The sequence below is a fragment of the Lathyrus oleraceus genome, chromosome 1, assembly GCF_024323335.1.
Source record: "Lathyrus oleraceus cultivar Zhongwan6 chromosome 1, CAAS_Psat_ZW6_1.0, whole genome shotgun sequence".
NCBI lineage: Eukaryota > Viridiplantae > Streptophyta > Magnoliopsida > Fabales > Fabaceae > Lathyrus > Lathyrus oleraceus.
This window is the reverse complement of record NC_066579.1, coordinates 128,385,232-128,410,103: the sequence shown is the minus strand read 5'-3', so window position 1 is coordinate 128,410,103 and position 24,872 is coordinate 128,385,232. Positions and strand designations below refer to the sequence as shown.

General features: G+C 35.8%; 3 protein-coding genes across 4 annotated transcripts; all 3 read right to left on the bottom strand.

Annotated features, from left to right (window-relative positions):
- Positions 1 to 5,307: 5,307 nt before the first annotated feature.
- Positions 5,308 to 9,128, bottom strand: LOC127121877 (cyclin-dependent kinase C-2 C). Its single transcript, XM_051052311.1, has 9 exons — positions 8,073 to 9,128; positions 7,614 to 7,898; positions 7,204 to 7,521; positions 6,896 to 7,123; positions 6,708 to 6,808; positions 6,513 to 6,615; positions 6,058 to 6,402; positions 5,889 to 5,964; positions 5,308 to 5,666 (listed from the first exon to the last, which is right to left on the bottom strand). Exons 1-9 carry the CDS (start codon positions 8,409 to 8,411, stop codon positions 5,659 to 5,661), a joined length of 1,803 nt encoding a protein of 600 aa, XP_050908268.1. The 5' UTR covers positions 8,412 to 9,128; the 3' UTR covers positions 5,308 to 5,658.
- Positions 9,129 to 9,212: 84 nt separating this feature from the next.
- LOC127121884 (purple acid phosphatase 23) lies at positions 9,213 to 12,392 on the bottom strand. Its single transcript, XM_051052317.1, is given in 9 exon segments — positions 9,213 to 9,457; positions 9,538 to 9,584; positions 9,587 to 9,740; positions 9,822 to 10,103; positions 10,242 to 10,432; positions 10,548 to 10,765; positions 10,879 to 11,215; positions 11,787 to 11,978; positions 12,094 to 12,392. Coding segments are annotated over 9 exon segments (1,839 nt in total). The 5' UTR covers positions 12,368 to 12,392; the 3' UTR covers positions 9,213 to 9,313.
- Positions 12,393 to 13,003: 611 nt separating this feature from the next.
- LOC127121867 (uncharacterized) lies at positions 13,004 to 24,600 on the bottom strand. 2 transcript variants are annotated; one of them, XM_051052302.1, is made up of 7 exons: positions 24,424 to 24,600; positions 14,719 to 14,813; positions 14,289 to 14,406; positions 14,052 to 14,170; positions 13,764 to 13,944; positions 13,527 to 13,670; positions 13,004 to 13,406 (listed from the first exon to the last, which is right to left on the bottom strand). In XM_051052302.1, exons 1-7 carry the CDS (start codon positions 24,487 to 24,489, stop codon positions 13,116 to 13,118), a joined length of 1,014 nt encoding a protein of 337 aa, XP_050908259.1. In that variant the 5' UTR covers positions 24,490 to 24,600; the 3' UTR covers positions 13,004 to 13,115. The 2 variants fall into 2 exon arrangements, with proteins under 2 accessions (XP_050908259.1, XP_050908256.1); XM_051052299.1 differs by lacking the exon at positions 24,424 to 24,600 and adding an exon at positions 14,920 to 15,273.
- Positions 24,601 to 24,872: the final 272 nt, after the last annotated feature.

Sequence of the window (24,872 nt, the reverse complement as noted above, 5' to 3'; positions counted from 1 at the left end):
TCTTCTCGAGCAAGAGAGCCTTCAGTTCCTCCTGCCCCTTGGATAAGCTCAGCATCATCTCCTGGAATTGAGCATTCTGAGCCTGGAGATCTTTGACAGTTTGTTCGAGAGCCATTTTTCTGTTTAGAAGGAAGACCGTGAGAATATTGATTTTTGGGATACCTGTTATGCAATGTTATGTCATGCTATGCAATGTGTGAAATGTTTTCAAGGACTTTTGGAATTTAACTTTGCGTAAACCACCAAAAAGAGGGAAACTTTTAATAATTTCTTTAATCAATGTTCATTACAAAAGGAAATAGTAAAATACAATGAAAGCTCAAGTCTCCCAGGGACGGCTTCTTTTTGGGCGAAGATACGCATTGAGTCTGCGTTCCTCATTAAGTTGGCTGGTGAGCTCTAATACTTTCTTCCTTTCTGCAACGAACTGAGTCTCAAAAGTATCCCTTTCCTCTCTTAACTGGATCCTCTTCAACTCTTCAACATCGGTAGGCATATCTGGATAAGGAATGATCTGAGGAGTACCTCCTTCAACCTCTGGTTCAACAATTAGCGGTCCGACTGCAAGGTATGGCATGACAAGTTCACGAGCTCTGGCGCGTACCCATCTGAGATAAGGTTCCATAGGAATAGAGTTTTTCTGTCCTAAAGTGCTTCTTTTCACCATGCCCCAAGCTCGTACAAACCTTTGACGGAGACCTTGAGAGTCGTTGTCATAGTCAAACATAGTGCCTTGAAGAATTATTTCATGTGGACCATCTCTTCGAGCATAACCAAACTGACGTAGGGCTAAAGCTGGATTGTAAGTAATACCCCCTCTTATCCCCCGGAGTGGCACGTTAGAGAATTCTCCACAACGGTCAATGATGATAACATTTCCTTCGAGATGAGGACACCAACGGATGTCTGAATGGGAGAGCGACATTATCCTTTGAGACCATTTCAAATTTTGCTCATTCTTCAAAACTGATTGAGGAAGGTGTGAAATAAACCACCTAGATAATAAAGATATGCAGCACATGAGAGTTCCTTGCCTTTTCATAGTACGGGTGTGAAGGGAATGCAGAATGTCTCCAAGCAAGGTAGGCACAGGGTTATGAGTGAGAAATATCTTAATAGCATTCATATCTATGAATTGGTCTGGATTAGGAAATAACACCAAACCATAGATTAGTAATGCTAGAACGTCTTCGAAAGCATGGACATCCACAACCTTTAAGAATTCTCGGGCCTTATTTATCAGAAACTTGGCAAGTAAACCCTTAACTCCACTTCTTGTTACCCAATTGGTTTCAATATCGGACTTTGTCATGTGTAAAGCCGCGACAACTTCTTCAGACTTCGGACTCCATTCTAAACCACTGAAAGGTGTTTGATCAAGAATAGGTATCCCAAGCAGCCTGGAGAATTCTTCTAACGTGGGTACCAACTGATAATCTGGGAATGTGAAGCAATGATGTTTAGGATCGAAGAATTGGAATAGGACTCTCATCATATCTTCTTTGAAACCAGTGGTAACCAAATTGAGGAGAGAACCATGTTTCTTGAGGAACTGAGCCTGATCAGGAAGTTCTGACACTAAATCCTTTAGTTGAGGAGAGATTGCTACAAAATTGATCTGGATGGTCTTCCTGGGAGCCATAGCCCTGTTTCAGAGCAAAGTTAAATCCCTAAGTCCTTGAAATGGTTAGTACAATGCCATGATGTTATGATGTTATGATGTTATGAGGTTATGAGGTTAAATAAGTAACAAGCACAAACAAGTCACACAACAATCATTCCTAGGTTTTAGGCTTGCATGAGTTCCATAGGTAAGTACCCTCTCCACTGAAGTTTGGTTGGTTCAACCTGTCCTAGAATAGTAACCGGGTTCTAGAAGGATCTCAAATCATTGACCTTTCTTTTAAGTCCCCTTCAGTGCAACACCAAGTGGTTGACCAAAGCTTCCCTAAAGTCCAATCTCAAAGAGTGTAGTATCGAGTATCAACCAACCCCAGTCGGAACCGAAGCCGGTTATCTCACTACTTTCTAATGGCTAGGATGAGTCAATTAGGGTTCTAAAGGCCTGGTTAATGCTTTGAGGACACCCCGCGAATGCCAAATTTTTCCTCAAGTAAACATGAGGAACATCAGGACATCCAAAGTGTCACATTAACCGTAGCCATCATTTTAACCATTCCAGTATACGCCGGATAGTCGCGATGATCTATTGCTACTTACCTAAGGTACACTAGATCCGGGTGTAGGATCTTTCACCCAAGCAATCCCTTAAAAGTAAATCAGACAATTTAAATAAGTGATCTTGTTTTTAAGGTAACCTCTCTTTAAATATCCCCAGCAGAGTCGCCAGTTCTGTCATACGGTGAACTGACTTTGTGTGCTTTTGCTTTGGAAAGCAAATGTCGCGGATAGCAAGAGTCGCCACTGACTTTTCTTTTATCCCATAAGGAAAGGTGGAAAAGAACAGGAAATACCTTAATTAGATTTTGGGTTCGGGAGGTACATTATACAAAGGGAAGGTGTTAGCACCCTTTGTATCCATGGTTATCCATGGGCTCTTAATTGCTGGATCACTTATGTTTGTCTGAAAAAGAAAAGTGTTTGTGAATTGCTTAAAAAATGTTTGGAAAAGAGAGTTTAACTTTGTAATGATTCTTGTACGAATGTATACAAAGTATTTATCTAATTTAATTTTGAAAGCGGTTTAGAAAAATATAACTTGGCAATGATTCTAGTACGAATGTATACCAAGTGGTGATTTTCTAGTATTTGCAAAGTATGAGATATGAAAAATGTTTTAGGTGATCCACCAATTAAGAGTTATACCTACCCAAGGTCCTTATGGGCATTTCCTATCCTTATGAGGGTAAAACTATCCTTACTATTGAGAAGTAAGTAGTCTCGTCCTTTTGGATTTAAGGGTCATCGTAGGGTCATCGATTGGTCATTGAAGGCAACAGTTGTAAGGATACCTTAGCATTCGAAGGGACGATCATCATTTAACCGTAGGCTACAACGAAGGGTCATCGAGGGGCAAAATCATATATTCGCAGGCAACATCCGTGGGACTATGATTTATTTTATAGGGACGTGATGATTTAACCGAAGGGTCTTTGCTAAGTGTATCCCCATATTCGCGGGACATGACCATAATACCGGAGTCGTAGGGTAACAAAGAGAGGTCCATGATCACTTATTTAAAGGCAAAGTTTTACAATTAATTAGATAGCCGTAATCAATTAGGTAATTAGAGTGAATTTCCACATTAAAATCGATTAAACAGTTAGGATGAATCTCCACATTAAAATCAACTAAATAATTAGGAGGAATCTCCACAAGGGTATCCCACAAATAAAGTGGAATACCTAGCAAGCTACTTGTTCCTGGGAATATGTGAACCTTTACAACATTCAGCACACAGGTCAGAATACCAAATGGGGGTGCAATCGAGGATTACACCGCAAAGGAAAACACAGCAGTAGGAATGTCAGGTAAAATAACGCATGATTAACATAGGACAGATCAAATAAGCACAGAACAGAACACCCAAAATATTAGCGACTGTCACGTTCGCCTCTGCCTCGCCTAGCGAAGGCCTAGCGAATACTCGCTACATGCTCGCTTAGCGATGTGCTAGCGAGCGGCTGCGGGTTTTGAATTTCAGAACAGTATGACCTCAGCCTGCTGCACGCCTTATGGCGTCCAATACACAAATTACATGGTTCAGCATTCACAATATTCAGGCACACTTAAATTCACATGCAAAACCTCAAATATGTTTATGAATTCAATTATAATATCACATACAAATTAAGAACATAAAGCGGTAATGGTAATACAAACCTGTTTGCAATCGAATTGCAACCTTGAATTGGCAAGTCGGATTGAGTTGGGCGGAGGTGACTTTGAGGCGGATGAGCTTCCTTCAGGGTTTCCTTTAGGGTTGCTCTGAATTCTCTTGGTTAGCCTCCAGGGTTTGTTGTGCCTTCTTTCTATTTCCGGTTTTCCTTCCGTTTTCCTTCTCCTCTTCCTGAATGAAGCTCTGCTATTTATAATACTCTTTTTGTGACCTAATGGGCTCAGAATGAAGCCCAGAATTTTCTGATATCCGCAAGCTTTGCTAGGCGAGCGGTATAGCGAGGGGTTCGTTAGGCGAAGGATTTGCTCGCCTAGCGAGCAAGCCAGTTTGGGTCATTTTCTGGATTTGGCCATCTGTGTGCTGGGCCTTTGTTCTTTTGAGATTAATGCCTTGAAAAATAAGTTGGGGTGCCTTAAAAAATGCCTTGTAATGTTAACGGGCAAATTTTGGGGTATGACAAGTAGGTAGTAAAATAGTTCGGTGATAAGAAAACACTTAATTCCTTTGTTCCCCATGACTTTTTCAACTGACTTCAAGCATTTCGCCTCTTGTTCACTACTGACAACATTCTTGGAAGTCGACCTCAACTGCTAAAAGGCTTCTCCAGCTCCCTAAGTTACCAAAAAACTTTGGGGCTAACTGTTATGGGTCAACCAAATGCCCAAATGACTGAGACCCACTTCAGGTCAAATTCACTCCACTTGACCAAGGTATAAAGTTAATTCACACGAAAAACAATGTACATTCTTTGATCTCCAATTGTTACTACACTCATCTTGAATCTTGAACTGACTTGACCGTTGGAGTATTAACCTTGCAGATCCACCCGTGTCGTCGTATCGGAGATCATCACCACATGTTCGAGATTCCTCTTCAACCGATTACATCCAATTCTGATTTCAGAACAGAACAATAGGTAAAGGAGAAGTTATGAAGGATTTTACAAAATTGTCCTTTATTTATGATATAATTTTTTTTAAAGAATTTAAAAAAATAGAGAATTATAAATACTTAAAAGTCTATTAAAAAAATAATATTAATGATTTATTGATATTGTAAAACAAATTATAAATTGACACAATTTTTTCCATAATTAATTATAATTATAATCCTTAAAAATTCTTTTTAAGAAGTTGATAAAGAGTTGTTTCATCCCTTCACAAAAGGTCGTGACTCTTTAAAACCTTTTTAATAAATAAGGTCGTGACTCTTTAAAACCTTTTTAATAAATAATCTATAAATATTTATATAAATATTTTTATTAAAAATCTATCCTAACTTTAAAGAGTTTTTTAATCGAAGTCACTTAAATTTTTTGTTATAAAATATAATGTGAAAATCTAAATTAATTTATGGCATGAATGTCGTTCTACATCAATGAGTATTCCAGATAAGATAGTTAAACTATATTTATAATCCAAAAAAAAAAAACTATATGGGAATGGATACACTCTCCAAGCTTCCAATTCAAATCATATTAAGCTTCCAATTCATAAGATATATAGACATGTTTTCAAAATGAAGAAAAAAAATCCACTTTAATCATATCTTTTTGCATTTTTGTATGATACATGTATATTCCTATACTTGAGTGTTAATCCAGCTTATGAAAGAAGAATATATGAATAATTAACTCTTGTGAAGAAAATAAGAGTAGTGTGCCACCAATTTGTCAAGAGAGTCCAATTCATAAGCTAAAATAGTTGAGATGATGCTAACAAATTTCTCCATTGGCCAAACAATGTTCTTTCAAGCATCCTTTTAGAGGTTGGAATTACTCCAATCTTATGATCCATGAATCATATATCTATATACAAAAAAAACTGACTTTAGATTACTCATTAGGAGATAACTTGTAATGCAAGCAAGAAAAACTTTGTATTTACTCTACAAAAGAAGTTGGACACAATCTATCATAACATGACCTATAAAGTACAGACGAAGAAAAATACTCAGATATGGTACGGTACTGACACGTTAAATAATTGATTTTATTTATATTTTTTTATGGATGAAGTATATCATTTACCTCTTCCAAACCTTGATTTACGAGCCGCACGTCGCACACCATCATTCCAATATGCACCTTGATCTTCTTTTTTTCCCTGCAAAATTTTCATGGTAATGAAAAAAATAAGATGTAACTTTTTGCATGCACATGTATGTATATAGTTAAATCATGAAGAAATCATATTTACCTGTGCATTCATTAGTTCCTTAGGATTAAAATCCATGGAAACCCTTTGTTTAGTTAAATCATATGTTTCTTTTGCAAAGTTAGGATCCAATGCACTAATTTTACTTCTTGATCCATCTGATAATATAGATGATGCTTCTTGTTTTCTTCTTTTTGTCCATGAATATTCATTAGATCCTCCTTGGACCGGTACAGTATAGCCATTGCCATCAGCAACATTGAACTTTTGAGAAGTCTCTAACATTGCATCCATTGAAGTTTTACTGTGATCTTTTAGCATAGATCCTCCTTTTCCCTTTGAAAAACTTGCTTTACCATCATCTTTTCTAGTATTTTGAGAAATATTCTGCGTTTCCATCGCAAATATTAGTACTCGACGTGGTCTCGAGTATAAAAAAAATACTCATCAGATACATGTTAGTGATGTAGTACATAGAAAAATAGAAAAAGTAGTACCTCTTTTGAAGTTGATTTGCCATAATTGCTTTGTTCCTTATGGTTTCGTTTTTGTTGCCTTTTAGACGTTGCAGCCTCTCGCATTTTATCGCCGGTCTTTTTCCTGAGAGAATTTTTAGAATTCAGTCACAAAATTATTAAATGAAGTGCTCGGCTTTGTTGGAAGCCGTAATGGCGAGGTCGATCAAAATTTACCTGGATGCTGTTTCTTCATAACTTTTAGCATCCATTTCTTTGCTAGGTGTATACTTTGGCAAGTTTGATGGATTACAAGGATATGGCTTAGTGTTGAAATACTATAAAGACCATACCATAGTAAATATAGTTAGAAATCAAACCTTGTCAAATATACATTGATCAAACAACATAATAAGGGAATCTACCTCCGATATTAGAGCGGAGGAGGCGGTTCCGCGGTTGCTAGGATCGATGGATAGTAAGGTTTCGAGTAAACCTACAGCCGATTCAGGGAAATCTGCGCACTTTTCTCGAAGCGAGCTTTCGTAGTTAGTCTGAGGTTTGAACATTGTTGCATGAGGAAGTTTGGTCTTTTTCCAAAACTCTTCAGGTGGAGAACCACACAGCTTAAAAACTTTGTGTAATTGTTCAACCTTAACAACCAAGAAAAACACATATTATGCTAAAATGCAAAAGTAGTTAGTTTTGTCAAAAAATGAATTGCGATAATTACCTCGGTTCTCCCTTTAAGAATAGGCTTGCCAAGAAAAAGTTCTGCAAAAACACATCCAACACTCCACAAATCAACCGAAACTCCGTAGTTAGTTGCTCCCATCAAGAGCTCGGGAGGACGATACCATAACGTTACTACGCGGCTCGTTAATTGATGCTTATTGTTGGGACTAATTGTGTTTGCCAATCCAAAATCGCCTATCTTAAGAATACCTTCATTGTTCAACAAGATGTTCGACACTTTGATGTCTCTATGCATGATACCTCGAACATGACAATGTTCGAGTCCACTTAACAATTGTCTCATGTAGCATTTTATCTGCGGAGATGAAAAATGAAAAACTTAAAAGGAAAAAAAATAAAAATAAACATTGAATATGTAACTAGATTATTTATGTGATGATAACAAACCTGTGAGTCTGTGAAAACGATATCGGGACGAGAAACTAGGCCAGCGAGATCGTGTTCCATGTATTCGAACACAAGGTATATGCTATTTGACATTCTAGAAGTGATTATTCCTTCCAATTTCATTATGTTTGGATGGTCAAGCCTCCTTAGAAGCGTGATTTCTCTTGCCATGAATCTTATGCTCTCAGCTTGGTAATTATCAAACCTCACTTTCTTTAGAGCAAACATTCTTCCTGTTTCAACTTCACGTGCTCGAAAGACACTGCTATATGTACCTTGTCCAATCTATATATAAAAAGTCGTGTTACAGACGCTAAACACAAACACAGACACGTAGACACGTTGAATGTAACTACACACTGACATGTATCAGACACGCGACACATTTTCAAATTAGACCCGCTACAACTAGTTTTATGTTCAAAATTTTGCAATAAAATCAAAGAATGCAAATAATACCTTATCCAACTTTTGAAAAGAATCAGCTTTGAGAGGGATCCAACCTTGAACAGCTTCGGCGGCAGAAGCCGTAAGCCAAGGAGGCCAACCAGCAGCATTTTGTTCAGCTTCAACGTGCCTTTGTACAAACCCAATTCTAAAGCTGAACGAGCCACTACTTTTCTTGGAGGCATTTTTATTAAACTTGCTATTCTTATTTTCCTCTAATGATGATTTTGAATCCAAAGGTAACAAACTAGAATGAACCTTGGATGAAGGAACAACCGCGACATCTCTTCCGACGGTTGGCGCGGGAGAACAAGCTCCGGCGACGACATGTTTGGAACTAATGCAACCCATTTAAGAAAATTGGATGATGGTGATTGTAGGGGAGAGCCCCTACATCAACACCCTCCAATGTGGTTGCTGAAGTCAGAATCAGAGAGAATTCACAGAAGAAGATGATGAGAACAAATTTAAAACAAGGGCATTTGAAAGTTCGGGAAATTTGTAGATTTCTTGTTGAACAAACAAACCTTTTCCCCTGTTTTTTTCTCTCTCCTCTTCCTCTGTTTTTCTCTCTCTTCCTCTGTTTTGTATCTTTGGCTCTATTTTTGATTTAATGTTTTTTGCTTTTGGTTTTTTGGCAAGTGAATATGTGTTAGATCCGTTGATAATTGAAAGGTGGAGGATTTTCAATACCGAAAAATAAGGAACAGAAACTCAATGTGTCTCAATTGGTTCTATAATTGAATGTAACATTTAACTATAATGTTAATGGAACCTTTGCATACAAGGTTGTAACTTGTAATTTATAAATTGTTATAAACTATGTATCCTATAAATAATTGAAGAATTACAAAAATTATATTTTTTTTTCTTGATCTTTAATCAAAATTTGTGGTTGAGTTTGTCAAGAACTAAACCTTTAAAATATGAATAAAGTATATAAGATCTATTTCATATTAGTATAATTTAAAGGAAAGGAAATTAAGAAAAAAATTATTAATGCACTTTAAATGTGTTTTGGAAATAGCAAAATTGAGAAAATACCTTCAAAAATATTTTGAAAATTATTAATCTAGTGTTTCATACATTTTTCATTGTTCATTAATGATTCAAATTGATTAGAACTATTATGTATTGAAGAGACAAAAAAAATCAATCAAATAATTTGAGTCTCTCATATTTTGAATACATATTTAGTATATGACTTGCACTTGTTGGTAATTTTTTTTATAAAATTGTACATAATTTATATACTATATACAATTTTGGAATGAAATTCCACAAGTTCTATTGATTATATGCATTTGATCCTTAAACCTGATCAGATTCACCTGTGAATATAGACCATACATGAAGAGAACCCCAAGGATTAATTGTGGTATAATGATAGAGAAATCCTGTGTGAAAAAATCCAATTGATTAGAATCCATTATTTTTAATCATAATATAAACAATGTGGCTTTAGAGTGAAGCTTACATGAGAGAAATGAATGGGAGCAGCAGAGAAAAAAGATGAATAGTGTGTAGTGATTGTTGTGAGTTTTGTAACAGTAATACTTCCGAATCGTTGAGGCACAATTCCGGTTGCCGCACTATGTATATTTGGTCGCCAACTGCGTTTTCTTTGTAACTATCTTGATTTCGATGCCAAGTCCATAACGCATAAGTAGAATTCACAACCTGCATTATATACACAAGATGTAATGCGATTTGCGATTGACAACCGTGAAAATCGAAGCCTCAAAATTTAATGACTTGTACCTCAAGTATTCCGTGTCCGAAACTACTTTCTCTAAACGCGCTCCATTCAGGTTGTTTGTTCCAACAGAAGTTTCCTTTGGCAGGACCAGAGGAAAAATTTGAATGACAAACACCTCCGAATTCCGGTGTGTTGTCTCCGGCCAAAGGACACTTTCCAGGTTCATCTGCATGATCAACATCTACTTTCTCGATATTTCCACCATCTCCAACAGTTATGTAAATCGGTCCACAACGATCCAATGTGTAGTTATAAACTCTATTCATCCTCTCATAAGCATGCACCTGCAAAAATATAAATAAATGTCACCGTCAGAGATTGAACCCTAGACCAGCAGTTTCACTCATTTAACTCAACCAGCACCTACCAGTTTACGAAGTTTAATTATGTTTTTTGTTCTCGCAAATATACTAATGACTTACATGTCCATTGAAAACAATGTCAACTTTGTATTGATAGAGAAGTGCTTCCATTTCCGATCTCATGCACTCGAATTCTTGATAGTGTGAAGCATAGCTGTTATACCAAGGAGCATGCATTGTTGCGACTAACCAAGGGGTTACACTGCGGTTTACACTCTGCAGATCTTGTTTCAGCCAAGAAAATTGCGCACCTAGGTTGGAGATTCGGTGAAACACGTCAAGTTGTGAATAGTCTCGCAAGTGGTTATACAATTAGATAAGTTCAAATAAGTCGATTCAAACAGACAAACATTGTTTATTACTTACCGGTGCTATTGTAATCAACATATGATCCTAACATGATAAAGTGAATGCCTTCGGCGTCAAAAGAGTAGTAGAAGTTACTTTTAGAACCACTTTCTTTGGCAGGAACTGCAAATCTTGATAAGTATGATTTGAATGTGATTCCATCAGCTTGAGGTTCAATCTCATGATTCCCTTCAATAACCATCATTGGAATTTTTGAGGTCAAAGGCTCCATAAACCTAATGTTTAAAAATCGAATGAGCAAATCATAATTCTCCTGGCACAAACATTCGTGATACTATTTGGAAGAGTTTATGAAAACAAGTTATTACATGTTCATAAGTTAGGTTACCTTCCCCATCCATCCCATCGAGGTTGATAACTCTCTCTGATAGGCGCATCAGGAAACGCACATGAAAAACACGAAGCTCCCTTTCCACCAGTTGTACGATACTGGTTTGCATATGTTAAATCTCCAATCATTAGAATCATCGAAGGATCATTGTTAGTTAGATGATCAATAGTTGTCGTGGAATTACTCGTAAGGCCCAAATCTCCGATAAGTGCTATTCTAGTAGGATAATTCTTTGGACTAGGTGTTTGAAAAGTCTCAAAAGTACTCTCTTGGCTCATGGCTTGAATAGAACTGTCCCCACATTTGTAGTAATATCTGGTTCCAGGTTCAAGACCTATACAAAAAGAGAAGTATCTCAGAACTATCCCCACTATTAGGATATTCAAAACTTCTACCTTCTCGTAACCTATGAAGTACGAACACAGATACGGACATCAGACATACCTATTCATAACCTATGAAGTACAGACACGGACACGGACACCAGACATACCTATTCATAACCTATAAAGTACGACATACCTATTCATAACCTATAAAGTACGGAAATCAGACATACCTATTCATAACCTATAAAGTACGGAAACCAGACATACCTATTCATAACCTATGAAATACGGACAAAGACACGAACACCAGACATACTTATTCATAACCTATGAAATACAAACACAGATACGGACACCAGACAAACCTATTCATAACCTATGAAGTACGGACACTAGATATGACATCGACATCCGTAATAATTGGAGAGAAAAAATTGAACGAAATCACAAGTGTCAATGTCGTGTCGATGCCGGTCAGACACAAACACCTCTTTTTTTACAGATGTCAGTGCTATAGAGCTCATAACCAAAAACAATCAGCAGAAGCTTAAAATAAAAAGTAACACAAAAGCATACCTTCAAGTTTGACATGGTGAATAATACCAGAAGTGTAATTCAAGAGTCCTTCAAATGGATACAACTGAGAGTAAACAAGTGAATCACCTTTACCTACACTTGTGTATTTTCCACTCTTTTTCCCATACCACACCTCACTTCTAACAGATGCAGGATCAAGTGGGGTCACATTCAAACCAATCTGTGCATTCCCTTATCCAAAACAAAAACAGTTTATGGCTTTTGAAAACAATAAAGATAAATAATTAAACCATTTTTTGTGTGAAAATCATGAATTAAGGGGAAAAAAAGTAGTCATGTACAATACCAGTAACCCAAGAAATCCACATAGAAGTTGATGAAGAAACAGCAAGAGCAATTTGTTCAGGAAAATTCAAACTGACATTCATTCTCAGCCTTGGATGAGTCATAGGCAGATCATCACTGCCTCTTCGCAGCGATGAATCGAACCGACGAGTCGCCGGTTCAAACGGACCATCAAGGGTGGTCGGAATGTGTCTCTCACTCACTGTCATGTTGATGATGTTTGTCACCAACAAAATGATTGCTAGTGACATGCAACAAAAGGTGCATGTTTTCATTGAGTTGAATTGGAATTTGGATCCTCTTATGATACAGACTGAATTCAAATGAATGCAATGTTTTTAGATTTTAGATTTTGTTTGTTTGTTGATGAGGATGTTGGAGATAAGATGTACTATAGAGACTTGAATTTGAAGCAAACATGTTGGTATGTTCGATGACACGTCTATGTATACATAGGTATCTATTTTATGAATTTGGAATATACTGTTTTTTTATTTTTGTTATTTTTTTAATATATAGTAAGAAGTTGCAAAATAATAAAATTTCTCATCAAAGTAATAAATAAATGCATTCTAATTTTATTTATTGAAATTTATAGGTAAATATTTACATTCTTATATTGGTCTAAAATGCTTTATATATAAATGTTTTTGCCAAAGTATATATTAGATTCCATTTTTAGGATTTCTTTTCATTTCTTTAAGTTAGAAAATGATAGGCTTATGTATATAATTAGACTTTTGAACTAAAATTTATTTCAATCAGCTTCTAAAAATTAAGAATTTAATTAAAAAATTTAATTCAGAAATCTAATTACAAATTGTCCACATGATTTGGAACCTACTTGCATACATTTTATATTTATTAATCAATTTTAAAATCATTATAAATATATATATTAAGCAATCATATTCAAACAATGGATCAAAATTATGCAAATAAAAATGAGTATTACAGGGTTCATCTTCACAGTCAGAACTGTTTGAACTACTGAGGGTGATAAAGATAATGGAGATTTTAGCTTTACAATTTTGTCTCATAAAAATAAGTAGACGAGACGGCCAAGCCTTCGATATCGAATGTTCGAACCAGTCTTTGCCTCTTGTCAGGTGTCTCTAACCAACAGAACTCCAAATGGAAAGATTTCCATTGTGCTACACTTTTCGAAATATCACAAGGACTTCCCATGTACATGCCACCAGGTAATAGTATCATCTGATAGCCTCCATCAAATGTGACTAAATTGTCTGATACTGTCCCAGTCCAGCGAACATTGGTAGTCACATTCGCCGGGTCAGTCGTGGAAGTAGCATCCTGGTATTCAATAGTAGCATAAACAACAAAAAAAACTTTGAGAAAGTGCTAAAAGAATTCTCCGGAACTGCAATTTCGGTGTACCTATGCAGCAGAAGGAGTTATCAGGATGTAAAATACCTGAATGAGTTGGCCATTGTCATTCATTTCATGTAACACAACTGTATCAGCTTCAGATATTGTAGATCCATAGACACCACTTCGCTTGGTTATGGAATGACCTTTCCATTTACCGAGAAATGGTGTAATCCTATTCGTCGTGACCTGACATGAATTCAAAATGAACGATAAAGGAAAGTCTGCAGAAGATATATAAACAAACACAAACAAAAGCTTCACGTATCTTAGCTTACTCACCCCAGCGCTTTCAAGTAGAGGATGAGACCCCTCACTTTTTTCCTCTAGGAAGACGATAAGCATATCGACGGTTCCTTTTGGCTCCAAAATGTGAAAGGCTCTTGCTCGCATATCTCTATGTAGAGAGTACAGACAATTCTCACATACAATAGAAGGTCGGCGAGACGGAATTTTGAGATTTCTGCAACATAAAGAATTTTAAAGACAGTACTTATTATGCTTCACATATGCGGAGATCAATCAAACAGTGCTAATTGATCTCTTCTCAGGAACAAACAAAGCACTTACTTAGGTGATTCTTCACCGGTGTCATCTTCTCCAAGAATCCCTTGTCGTAATACAGTTTCCAACATACCAACTGTTTGGTACCTCAATGCAAATGCTTTCTCAGACGGGAAAAAGCCTATCTGCAAGCTAATTGTCATGGATATTTTAAAGAAGCATTGGAATCACAAAGAAAGAACTAAAAAAGAATAACATTATGAATTACACTACAAACTTTCCAGCATTAGAATAAAGTCTCACTTGTTGATACTTGTCCACGGTAAACATATTGGTTTCTTTAATTTTGTACTCTGCCCATTCTACATCATCGTTGTCTCCGGAAATTAAAGTGTTTGATGAAGGTTGTTTAATATACAACCTGCAAGGAACAAAGTCTGTACAATTTACAACTTATGAAAACCACAAAAGAAGAATTGGCTTTGAAACAGTTTGAGAGTGTTAATGGACACAAACTTGCTAGTTTACTTGTTTACACTCTATAGCACCGACACCTTTAAAAAAAACATAGTCTGTGTCTGAGTCGGTATCAGACACCGAGCCACTTGTAATTATGTTTAATATATTCATTTTTTTTAAATTATTATCCGTGTCTCGCCGTGTGAGTATCATGTTCGGGGTGTTTGTGCTTCATAAAAAAGATAATGAATGATTGCATGTTAGTAATACTTACGATTGAAGGAGACTCATTAGTTCATCTTCTCCATAAGAACTAACAGAAAGCTTAGTACTCACTTGTTGCAATAGCTTTCCACCAGCATCAAATTGCTACAAAAACAAAAGCACAGATAAAAAATAATGAATTGAAATTATAAAACCCTAACTCACCAAATAAACAAACAAAAATTGAAAAGTTGAAGTTATTAATAATTACGTAGAAAGAACCGTTCCATTTTCCGATATTGAGGTTGAAGAAGCTGCGTAGGTTATCAATGCTCATAGCGGTTTCTTCAAGTGATGTTGAAGAAGAAGACGTGGAACATTTGATTGTGGAGAAGGATGATGAGGAAAAATGAATGGAACTAGGGTTTGATGGGTTGAATGGAAAGAATTTGTTGATGGTTTTGAAGTTAGAGAGTTTCGGAAATGAGGAAGGAAGTGAAACAGAGCAATGGAGTGAAGAAGACATTGTTGTCACAGCACAACGAACACAAACAACAGTTGCAACAATTCTACCTTATCTACCTAAAACCACTACTGTTTTTTTCATAAGTGTGCAAGATGAAAAACATTAAATGTATTTGATTATTTTTAAATTATTAAATAGTTACAAGAAATATATTCTATTAAAATTCAAATAGTAGATATAAAAAATTTCCCTCTAAAAAACTAATACATTTTAAAAAAAATATTATTGTGTTCGAAATTAAAAAACTATAACCTTAATAAGTGAAGTAAAATGACAATCTTGCAATTATTTTAAATAATAAAAAATATAAATGTAAAATTAATATTTAAATACAATTTTTATTTTTATTTGTCATTTTTCAATTATTAAAATCAGTTTTTTAGTCCAACATTTTATTTTATTGTTTGGATTTTAGTTCTTTATCTAATTTTTTTTAAAAGAAAATAGGGTCGAAGCAGAATATAAAAGATTACATAGCAATCGATTAAGACTAGAGATTTCAATATAATTGACTAACAAAATAAGAGAAATTGAGTAGAAATTCGCTCATAAGACATCATATTAAGATCTAAATCACATCAATGTTGACAAATGCATTTACACAAATATTTGACTCACGATAAATATGACAAACTCGCATCTTTTTTCAATCCAGATTGAGCGACTGTTGAGTTTCTTGTATCAATCGCGTTCCAATTATATTACCCTTTTCAAATCCAAAATATTTTGAACAATCACTTTTGAATCTATAAGAAACTCAATAGTTCTTCATCTAATTTAAGTTTCATTATAATTGAGGTGACACTTGATGATGTGTGATAAGTGATTATTGTAGCATATTTTTAGCTTATTTTATTCTCGTTTTATTGTGTGTTTGTATTACTTTAGTTCGGTTTTATGCACTTTTGTGTTCTTTTGATGTTTTTGGGAAATAATAGAGTAATGGTCCCACTAGAGTGAAATAAATCAAGAATCACACGATAAGGAAGTCTCACCAAATACTTGAGGTCAACTTGGTTAGGTCGTGTCAGCTGACACGGTCTGTGTTGGCCAAAGTTGTTGCGCCCATACAAGAAAACTGGGAACAACGTGGGTTGGTCGTGTCCTATGACACGGGTCATGTTGCCTGATACGAATCCCCCCGGTTATATGACACATCCGTGTTGCACCCAAGGAAAGTTACAAAATCAAGAGTTTTTAGGGTGTTTTGTGACTTTTAGATGTTTGAAGCTGATCAAAACTTAATGTTAGTGGGCCTTAATGATAGTGCATGAATTGTGAGCGAATAATTATTGATTTTTTATATAAGTAATGCACATTAGCTTGAGAAAAGGGTCACTTATTACCTCCAATCACTTTGTAACTTTCAGTTTTGGTTCTTTGCTCTTTTTTGTATTTCCCTACAACTTTCTTACTGTATTTTTCTGGATCTTTTTTTAATCAAGCCTTCCTTCAATCAGGTTCTATATTTTTGCAATTGCCTTTACATTATTTACTTGATTATGCATACTATGTTTTACCTTGTTTAATTGTTGTTAACCTCATCATGAATGAGTAGTTTTCTAAGGACAAAAAGGGTCGTTGATAACACTCTGTCATTGCATGTTTTCTGTCAAAGAAACGGAGCAAAACACGTCAAAGATGAGTAAAAATGAAGAATAAAGACCAAAGAAATATGCAAAAATCAATAAGTATGAATAAATGAAGACTTAGTGAAAGTCTTATGAAAAAAATAGCAAAAATGATACAACTACTGGAATAATCACGAGCAGCATAGTGCGTCATCGCGTGCGTGATAGGTGTGTCACAGCTGCATCGTGTGCACGATGCATCTTATTACGCGCGCGATGGTACCTTGTTAGGCATTTTTCTGACGTGTTTCTGACCCGTTCTGAATGGTTTAAAAAGGGGTTTTAGCATCTTTTTAGGGGTTTTGTGATTTTGACTAAAAGTGACGATAAAGATATCGAGAGGGCGATTTTGAAAGCATTGGTAGCCATTGAAGACCATTTCTTCAAGGATTTTCATATGCAATCTTCATCTTATTTTTTGGTATTTATTTTTATCGTTATGAGTAGCTAAACTTTTCTATGTTAGGTTTTGTATTATGAACTTATTTTGAATCTGTTGGGACATATGTTTAATTTTCCAGTGCATGAATAATTGAAGTTATATTTCTATTCAATTGCCTCTTATGTTTAATGTTTTCTATGCGAGATACTCTTTTAATCTAATTATTGACGCATAGAGAATACTTACCATTAGTCTATATGTTGGAACTAGAGCAATTATTATACTTACACTAGTTGAATATGGATATGAGATCTCTAGTAGTGGCATTTGAGTTAACGTATTATTGCATTGCATAATTCCACTTACGTTGGTTGAATAGGGATATGAGACCTCTAGTAGGAATTAATGATCTATACACCAAGGGATTGGGTATTGTGATTTTGTTAATTCGCCGAGGAAATATAACGACTTTCTCATTCATATAATGCATTAAACATCAACAGGAGATAAATAAGGGATTTTATACAATGCTTTCGCATTTTTTCAGAACCACTTTTACCTCTCGCATTAAAACTAAAACAAAATCCCCAATTATTACTTTCTAAAATTGCACAAATATTGTTTTGTTAAATAGTAGTCTATGTGGATTCAAAATCTTTTTATTACTATGACACTATCAGTACACTTGCCGATAAGTCATCAACTTTGTGGCATCATTGTCGGAGACTGTTGATAATTTCAACGAGGCAACGCTTGTGCAACATTTTTAAATTTATTTTTTGTTTTTATTTTTGTTTTATCGTAAGTATTTAATTACATTGCCACTGAGGTATTTCTTGTTTGTGTATGCGCAGCTCATGATCATAATTGGCACTGATTGATCCCGAAATTGAAAGGATTGTGCGTGTCATCCGGAGAGTAGTTAGAGAAGTGACTCAAACTCAAGGAACGTCAGTAGAAGAAAATTCATTGATTTCTTAGGACTCTAAAGAGGAAATAATCATGGCAACCATACCACCATCACCCACTATGGGGGATTATTGCAAGAGGATTGGTGAAGGACGGATTTCTAGAGGATTTGTACTGGAAACCCCCGCTAACTTTGACATAAAAAATTATATGCTTTTAGTTTTTATAGACAGTCCGATTGACAGGAACGCAGTTCGAGACCCATGGGAGCACCTTACCCGCTTCAGCAAAACAACCTCACTATGTAGACCATGTAATCTCACTGAAGAACAAGTCACGTTGAGGTTGTTTAGTTTATCGTTAATTGGAAGAGTTAAAGATTGATTGTTTTGCCTTCCAAATGGAATTATACAGACATGGAAAGAGCTGGAGGACAAATTCGTTGAGAGATTTTACACCACCCTTCAATTTGCTGAACGAAGAGCTGAAATCACCAACTTTGAGCAACAAGAAACTAAATCGTCGTATGACTCATGGGAAAGGTTTAAACTTTTATTACGTAGGTGCCCAAATCATAACATGAATAACATAAAGCAGATGCATAATTTTATTAAAGGTATCAAAGGTCAAATATACATGCTTCTAGTGTGAGTACAACTTCCATTAGGTTTGTTTCGTATGATGTCAAAACTAGGATACTTTAGCGTAAATGTATATTGGACGGTATCCTCTGAATCTCTAGGTGCATCTTAGCATTAGGAAGCATAAAAGTATTTGGAAGCAATGTGGGAAAGGTCTCATGCATTAAACATGCATGAAAAACCAATTCTTGTGAAAAATAGCAGTAAGGTCGACACATAGAACTATAGGTCGACCTATGGAAAATATTTTTGGCTATAAGTCGACACATGAAGTCTTTATGTCGACAGATATGTTGTTGTATTAAAGCATGTGACCTCTGTTTCATGTGCCGAGTCTTCAGGTCGACACATAGGCAACACATGTATGTCATAGGTCGACACATGATCTTGGACAAGTCGACCTACGCATCGAACAGGTCGACACATAACCTGTATAGGTCGACATATCCGATATTTTTCTTATAAATTTCATATTTTTCTATCCTCCTTTATATTTCCTTTTTTCGTAAATCATCCATGCATATAAAAACTCCATACATGCATCATTCTCTAGTAAGATTTCTAGAATGAGTAAAACATACATGAATATAGGATTTCAAAGCATCTCATTATCTTCAACTCAATCTATGCATACACATAATCAAACTACACATAATATTTTTTTGATTGGGTGTGGTCTAGATTAAGATTGATAACATCCAATTAGGTTTGTTGTACTGAGAATATTGGGTTGCGATCTTTGAGGGATTCAAATAAGAAAACTGAGGTGGGGTTTTCCTTCAAGATCTTTAGGGTTGGAAGATTTTGGACAAGATTGTACAATTCGAATCCGATCGAGTGAAAGCCTTGAGACTAGGTGTGTCAATAAGGGAGTAGCATGAAACGGTGGATCGTGTTGACAAATATTTGGTTCAACAAGTGTGCACTTGGGATTAACTCAGTCGGGTGAAAGCCTTGAGATAAGGAGGCCGTGCAAGGAAGTAGCAACAATAGGTGAATTGAAGTGACATTGTTGGTGACTTGATCAATCTTTGATCAAGGTTTTTGGAGGTGTTGAAGTCTTCTATATGAAAACCACAAAAGTAAGATAAGATGCCAAGAATTGGCTTTGAAATAGTTTGAGAGTGTTAATGGACACAAACTTGCTAGTTTACTTATTTACTCTCTATAGCACCAACATCTTTAAAAACATGTGAGTCTGTGTCAGCATCAGACACCGAGACACTTGTAATTACGTTTAATTTATTCACTTTTTAAAAATTATTATCAGTGTCGTCATATGAGTATCATGTTCATTTTTTGTTTTTATTTTTGTTTTATCGTAAGTATTTAATTACATTGCCACTGAGGTATTTCTTGTTTGTGTATGCGCAGCTCATGATCATAATTGGCACTGATTGATCCCGAAATTGAAAGGATTGTGCGTGTCATCCGGAGAGTAGTTAGAGAAGTGACTCAAACTCAAGGAACGTCAGTAGAAGAAAATTCATTGATTTCTTAGGACTCTAAAGAGGAAATAATCATGGCAACCATACCACCATCACCCACTATGGGGGATTATTGCAAGAGGATTGGTGAAGGACGGATTTCTAGAGGATTTGTACTGGAAACCCCCGCTAACTTTGACATAAAAAATTATATGCTTTTAGTTTTTATAGACAGTCCGATTGACAGGAACGCAGTTCGAGACCCATGGGAGCACCTTACCCGCTTCAGCAAAACAACCTCACTATGTAGACCATGTAATCTCACTGAAGAACAAGTCACGTTGAGGTTGTTTAGTTTATCGTTAATTGGAAGAGTTAAAGATTGATTGTTTTGCCTTCCAAATGGAATTATACAGACATGGAAAGAGCTGGAGGACAAATTCGTTGAGAGATTTTACACCACCCTTCAATTTGCTGAACGAAGAGCTGAAATCACCAACTTTGAGCAACAAGAAACTAAATCGTCGTATGACTCATGGGAAAGGTTTAAACTTTTATTACGTAGGTGCCCAAATCATAACATGAATAACATAAAGCAGATGCATAATTTTATTAAAGGTATCAAAGGTCAAATATACATGCTTCTAGTGTGAGTACAACTTCCATTAGGTTTGTTTCGTATGATGTCAAAACTAGGATACTTTAGCGTAAATGTATATTGGACGGTATCCTCTGAATCTCTAGGTGCATCTTAGCATTAGGAAGCATAAAAGTATTTGGAAGCAATGTGGGAAAGGTCTCATGCATTAAACATGCATGAAAAACCAATTCTTGTGAAAAATAGCAGTAAGGTCGACACATAGAACTATAGGTCGACCTATGGAAAATATTTTTGGCTATAAGTCGACACATGAAGTCTTTATGTCGACAGATATGTTGTTGTATTAAAGCATGTGACCTCTGTTTCATGTGCCGAGTCTTCAGGTCGACACATAGGCAACACATGTATGTCATAGGTCGACACATGATCTTGGACAAGTCGACCTACGCATCGAACAGGTCGACACATAACCTGTATAGGTCGACATATCCGATATTTTTCTTATAAATTTCATATTTTTCTATCCTCCTTTATATTTCCTTTTTTCGTAAATCATCCATGCATATAAAAACTCCATACATGCATCATTCTCTAGTAAGATTTCTAGAATGAGTAAAACATACATGAATATAGGATTTCAAAGCATCTCATTATCTTCAACTCAATCTATGCATACACATAATCAAACTACACATAATATTTTTTTGATTGGGTGTGGTCTAGATTAAGATTGATAACATCCAATTAGGTTTGTTGTACTGAGAATATTGGGTTGCGATCTTTGAGGGATTCAAATAAGAAAACTGAGGTGGGGTTTTCCTTCAAGATCTTTAGGGTTGGAAGATTTTGGACAAGATTGTACAATTCGAATCCGATCGAGTGAAAGCCTTGAGACTAGGTGTGTCAATAAGGGAGTAGCATGAAACGGTGGATCGTGTTGACAAATATTTGGTTCAACAAGTGTGCACTTGGGATTAACTCAGTCGGGTGAAAGCCTTGAGATAAGGAGGCCGTGCAAGGAAGTAGCAACAATAGGTGAATTGAAGTGACATTGTTGGTGACTTGATCAATCTTTGATCAAGGTTTTTGGAGGTGTTGAAGTCTTCTATATGAAAACCACAAAAGTAAGATAAGATGCCAAGAATTGGCTTTGAAATAGTTTGAGAGTGTTAATGGACACAAACTTGCTAGTTTACTTATTTACTCTCTATAGCACCAACATCTTTAAAAACATGTGAGTCTGTGTCAGCATCAGACACCGAGACACTTGTAATTACGTTTAATTTATTCACTTTTAAAAATTATTATCAGTGTCGTCATATGAGTATCATGTTCATTTTTTGTTTTTATTTTTGTTTTATCGTAAGTATTTAATTACATTGCCACTGAGGTATTTCTTGTTTGTGTATGCGCAGCTCATGATCATAATTGGCACTGATTGATCCCGAAATTGAAAGGATTGTGCGTGTCATCCGGAGAGTAGTTAGAGAAGTGACTCAAACTCAAGGAACGTCAGTAGAAGAAAATTCATTGATTTCTTAGGACTCTAAAGAGGAAATAATCATGGCAACCATACCACCATCACCCACTATGGGGGATTATTGCAAGAGGATTGGTGAAGGACGGATTTCTAGAGGATTTGTACTGGAAACCCCCGCTAACTTTGACATAAAAAATTATATGCTTTTAGTTTTTATAGACAGTCCGATTGACAGGAACGCAGTTCGAGACCCATGGGAGCACCTTACCCGCTTCAGCAAAACAACCTCACTATGTAGACCATGTAATCTCACTGAAGAACAAGTCACGTTGAGGTTGTTTAGTTTATCGTTAATTGGAAGAGTTAAAGATTGATTGTTTTGCCTTCCAAATGGAATTATACAGACATGGAAAGAGCTGGAGGACAAATTCGTTGAGAGATTTTACACCACCCTTCAATTTGCTGAACGAAGAGCTGAAATCACCAACTTTGAGCAACAAGAAACTAAATCGTCGTATGACTCATGGGAAAGGTTTAAACTTTTATTACGTAGGTGCCCAAATCATAACATGAATAACATAAAGCAGATGCATAATTTTATTAAAGGTATCAAAGGTCAAATATACATGCTTCTAGTGTGAGTACAACTTCCATTAGGTTTGTTTCGTATGATGTCAAAACTAGGATACTTTAGCGTAAATGTATATTGGACGGTATCCTCTGAATCTCTAGGTGCATCTTAGCATTAGGAAGCATAAAAGTATTTGGAAGCAATGTGGGAAAGGTCTCATGCATTAAACATGCATGAAAAACCAATTCTTGTGAAAAATAGCAGTAAGGTCGACACATAGAACTATAGGTCGACCTATGGAAAATATTTTTGGCTATAAGTCGACACATGAAGTCTTTATGTCGACAGATATGTTGTTGTATTAAAGCATGTGACCTCTGTTTCATGTGCCGAGTCTTCAGGTCGACACATAGGCAACACATGTATGTCATAGGTCGACACATGATCTTGGACAAGTCGACCTACGCATCGAACAGGTCGACACATAACCTGTATAGGTCGACATATCCGATATTTTTCTTATAAATTTCATATTTTTCTATCCTCCTTTATATTTCCTTTTTTCGTAAATCATCCATGCATATAAAAACTCCATACATGCATCATTCTCTAGTAAGATTTCTAGAATGAGTAAAACATACATGAATATAGGATTTCAAAGCATCTCATTATCTTCAACTCAATCTATGCATACACATAATCAAACTACACATAATATTTTTTTGATTGGGTGTGGTCTAGATTAAGATTGATAACATCCAATTAGGTTTGTTGTACTGAGAATATTGGGTTGCGATCTTTGAGGGATTCAAATAAGAAAACTGAGGTGGGGTTTTCCTTCAAGATCTTTAGGGTTGGAAGATTTTGGACAAGATTGTACAATTCGAATCCGATCGAGTGAAAGCCTTGAGACTAGGTGTGTCAATAAGGGAGTAGCATGAAACGGTGGATCGTGTTGACAAATATTTGGTTCAACAAGTGTGCACTTGGGATTAACTCAGTCGGGTGAAAGCCTTGAGATAAGGAGGCCGTGCAAGGAAGTAGCAACAATAGGTGAATTGAAGTGACATTGTTGGTGACTTGATCAATCTTTGATCAAGGTTTTTGGAGGTGTTGAAGTCTTCTATATGAAAACCACAAAAGTAAGATAAGATGCCAAGAATTGGCTTTGAAATAGTTTGAGAGTGTTAATGGACACAAACTTGCTAGTTTACTTATTTACTCTCTATAGCACCAACATCTTTAAAAACATGTGAGTCTGTGTCAGCATCAGACACCGAGACACTTGTAATTACGTTTAATTTATTCACTTTTTAAAAATTATTATCAGTGTCGTCATATGAGTATCATGTTCGGGGTGTCTGTGTTTCATAAAAAAGATAATGAATGATTGCATGTTAGTAATACTTACCATTGAATGAGACTCAGTAGTTCATCTTGTCCATAAGAACTAACATAAAGCTTATTACTCACTTGTTGCAACAGCTTCCCACCAGCATCAAATCACTACAAAAATAAAACACAGTTAAAAATAACAAATTGAAATTATAAAACCCTAACTCACCAAATAAACATACAAAAATTGAAAAGTTGAATTTATTAATTACGTAGAAAGAACCGTTCCATTTTCCAATGTTGAGGTTGAAGAAGCTGCGTAGGTTATCAATGCTCATAGTGGTTTCTTCAAGTGATGTTGAAGAAGAAGAAGCGGAAGATTTGGTTGTGGAGAAGGATGATGATGAAGAATTAATGGAATTAGGTTTGATGGGTTGAATGAAAAGAAATTGTTGGTGGTGTTGAAGTTAGAGAGTTTGGGAAATGAGGAAGGGAGTGAAACAGAGCAATGGAGTGAATAAGACATTGTTGTCACAACACAACGAACACAACAATTCGAAGTTCGATATTCGTGTTTGAGTGAATCTTTTTGTATGAGTTTATTGCTTTTAGTTGTGAACTAATGGTGTTTATGAAACCACCTATTTGCTTTAATGATACCTATCTTTGGATGATAAGAAAGAACCCGTGATAAAATTCATTTATTTGATAAAATTGAAAA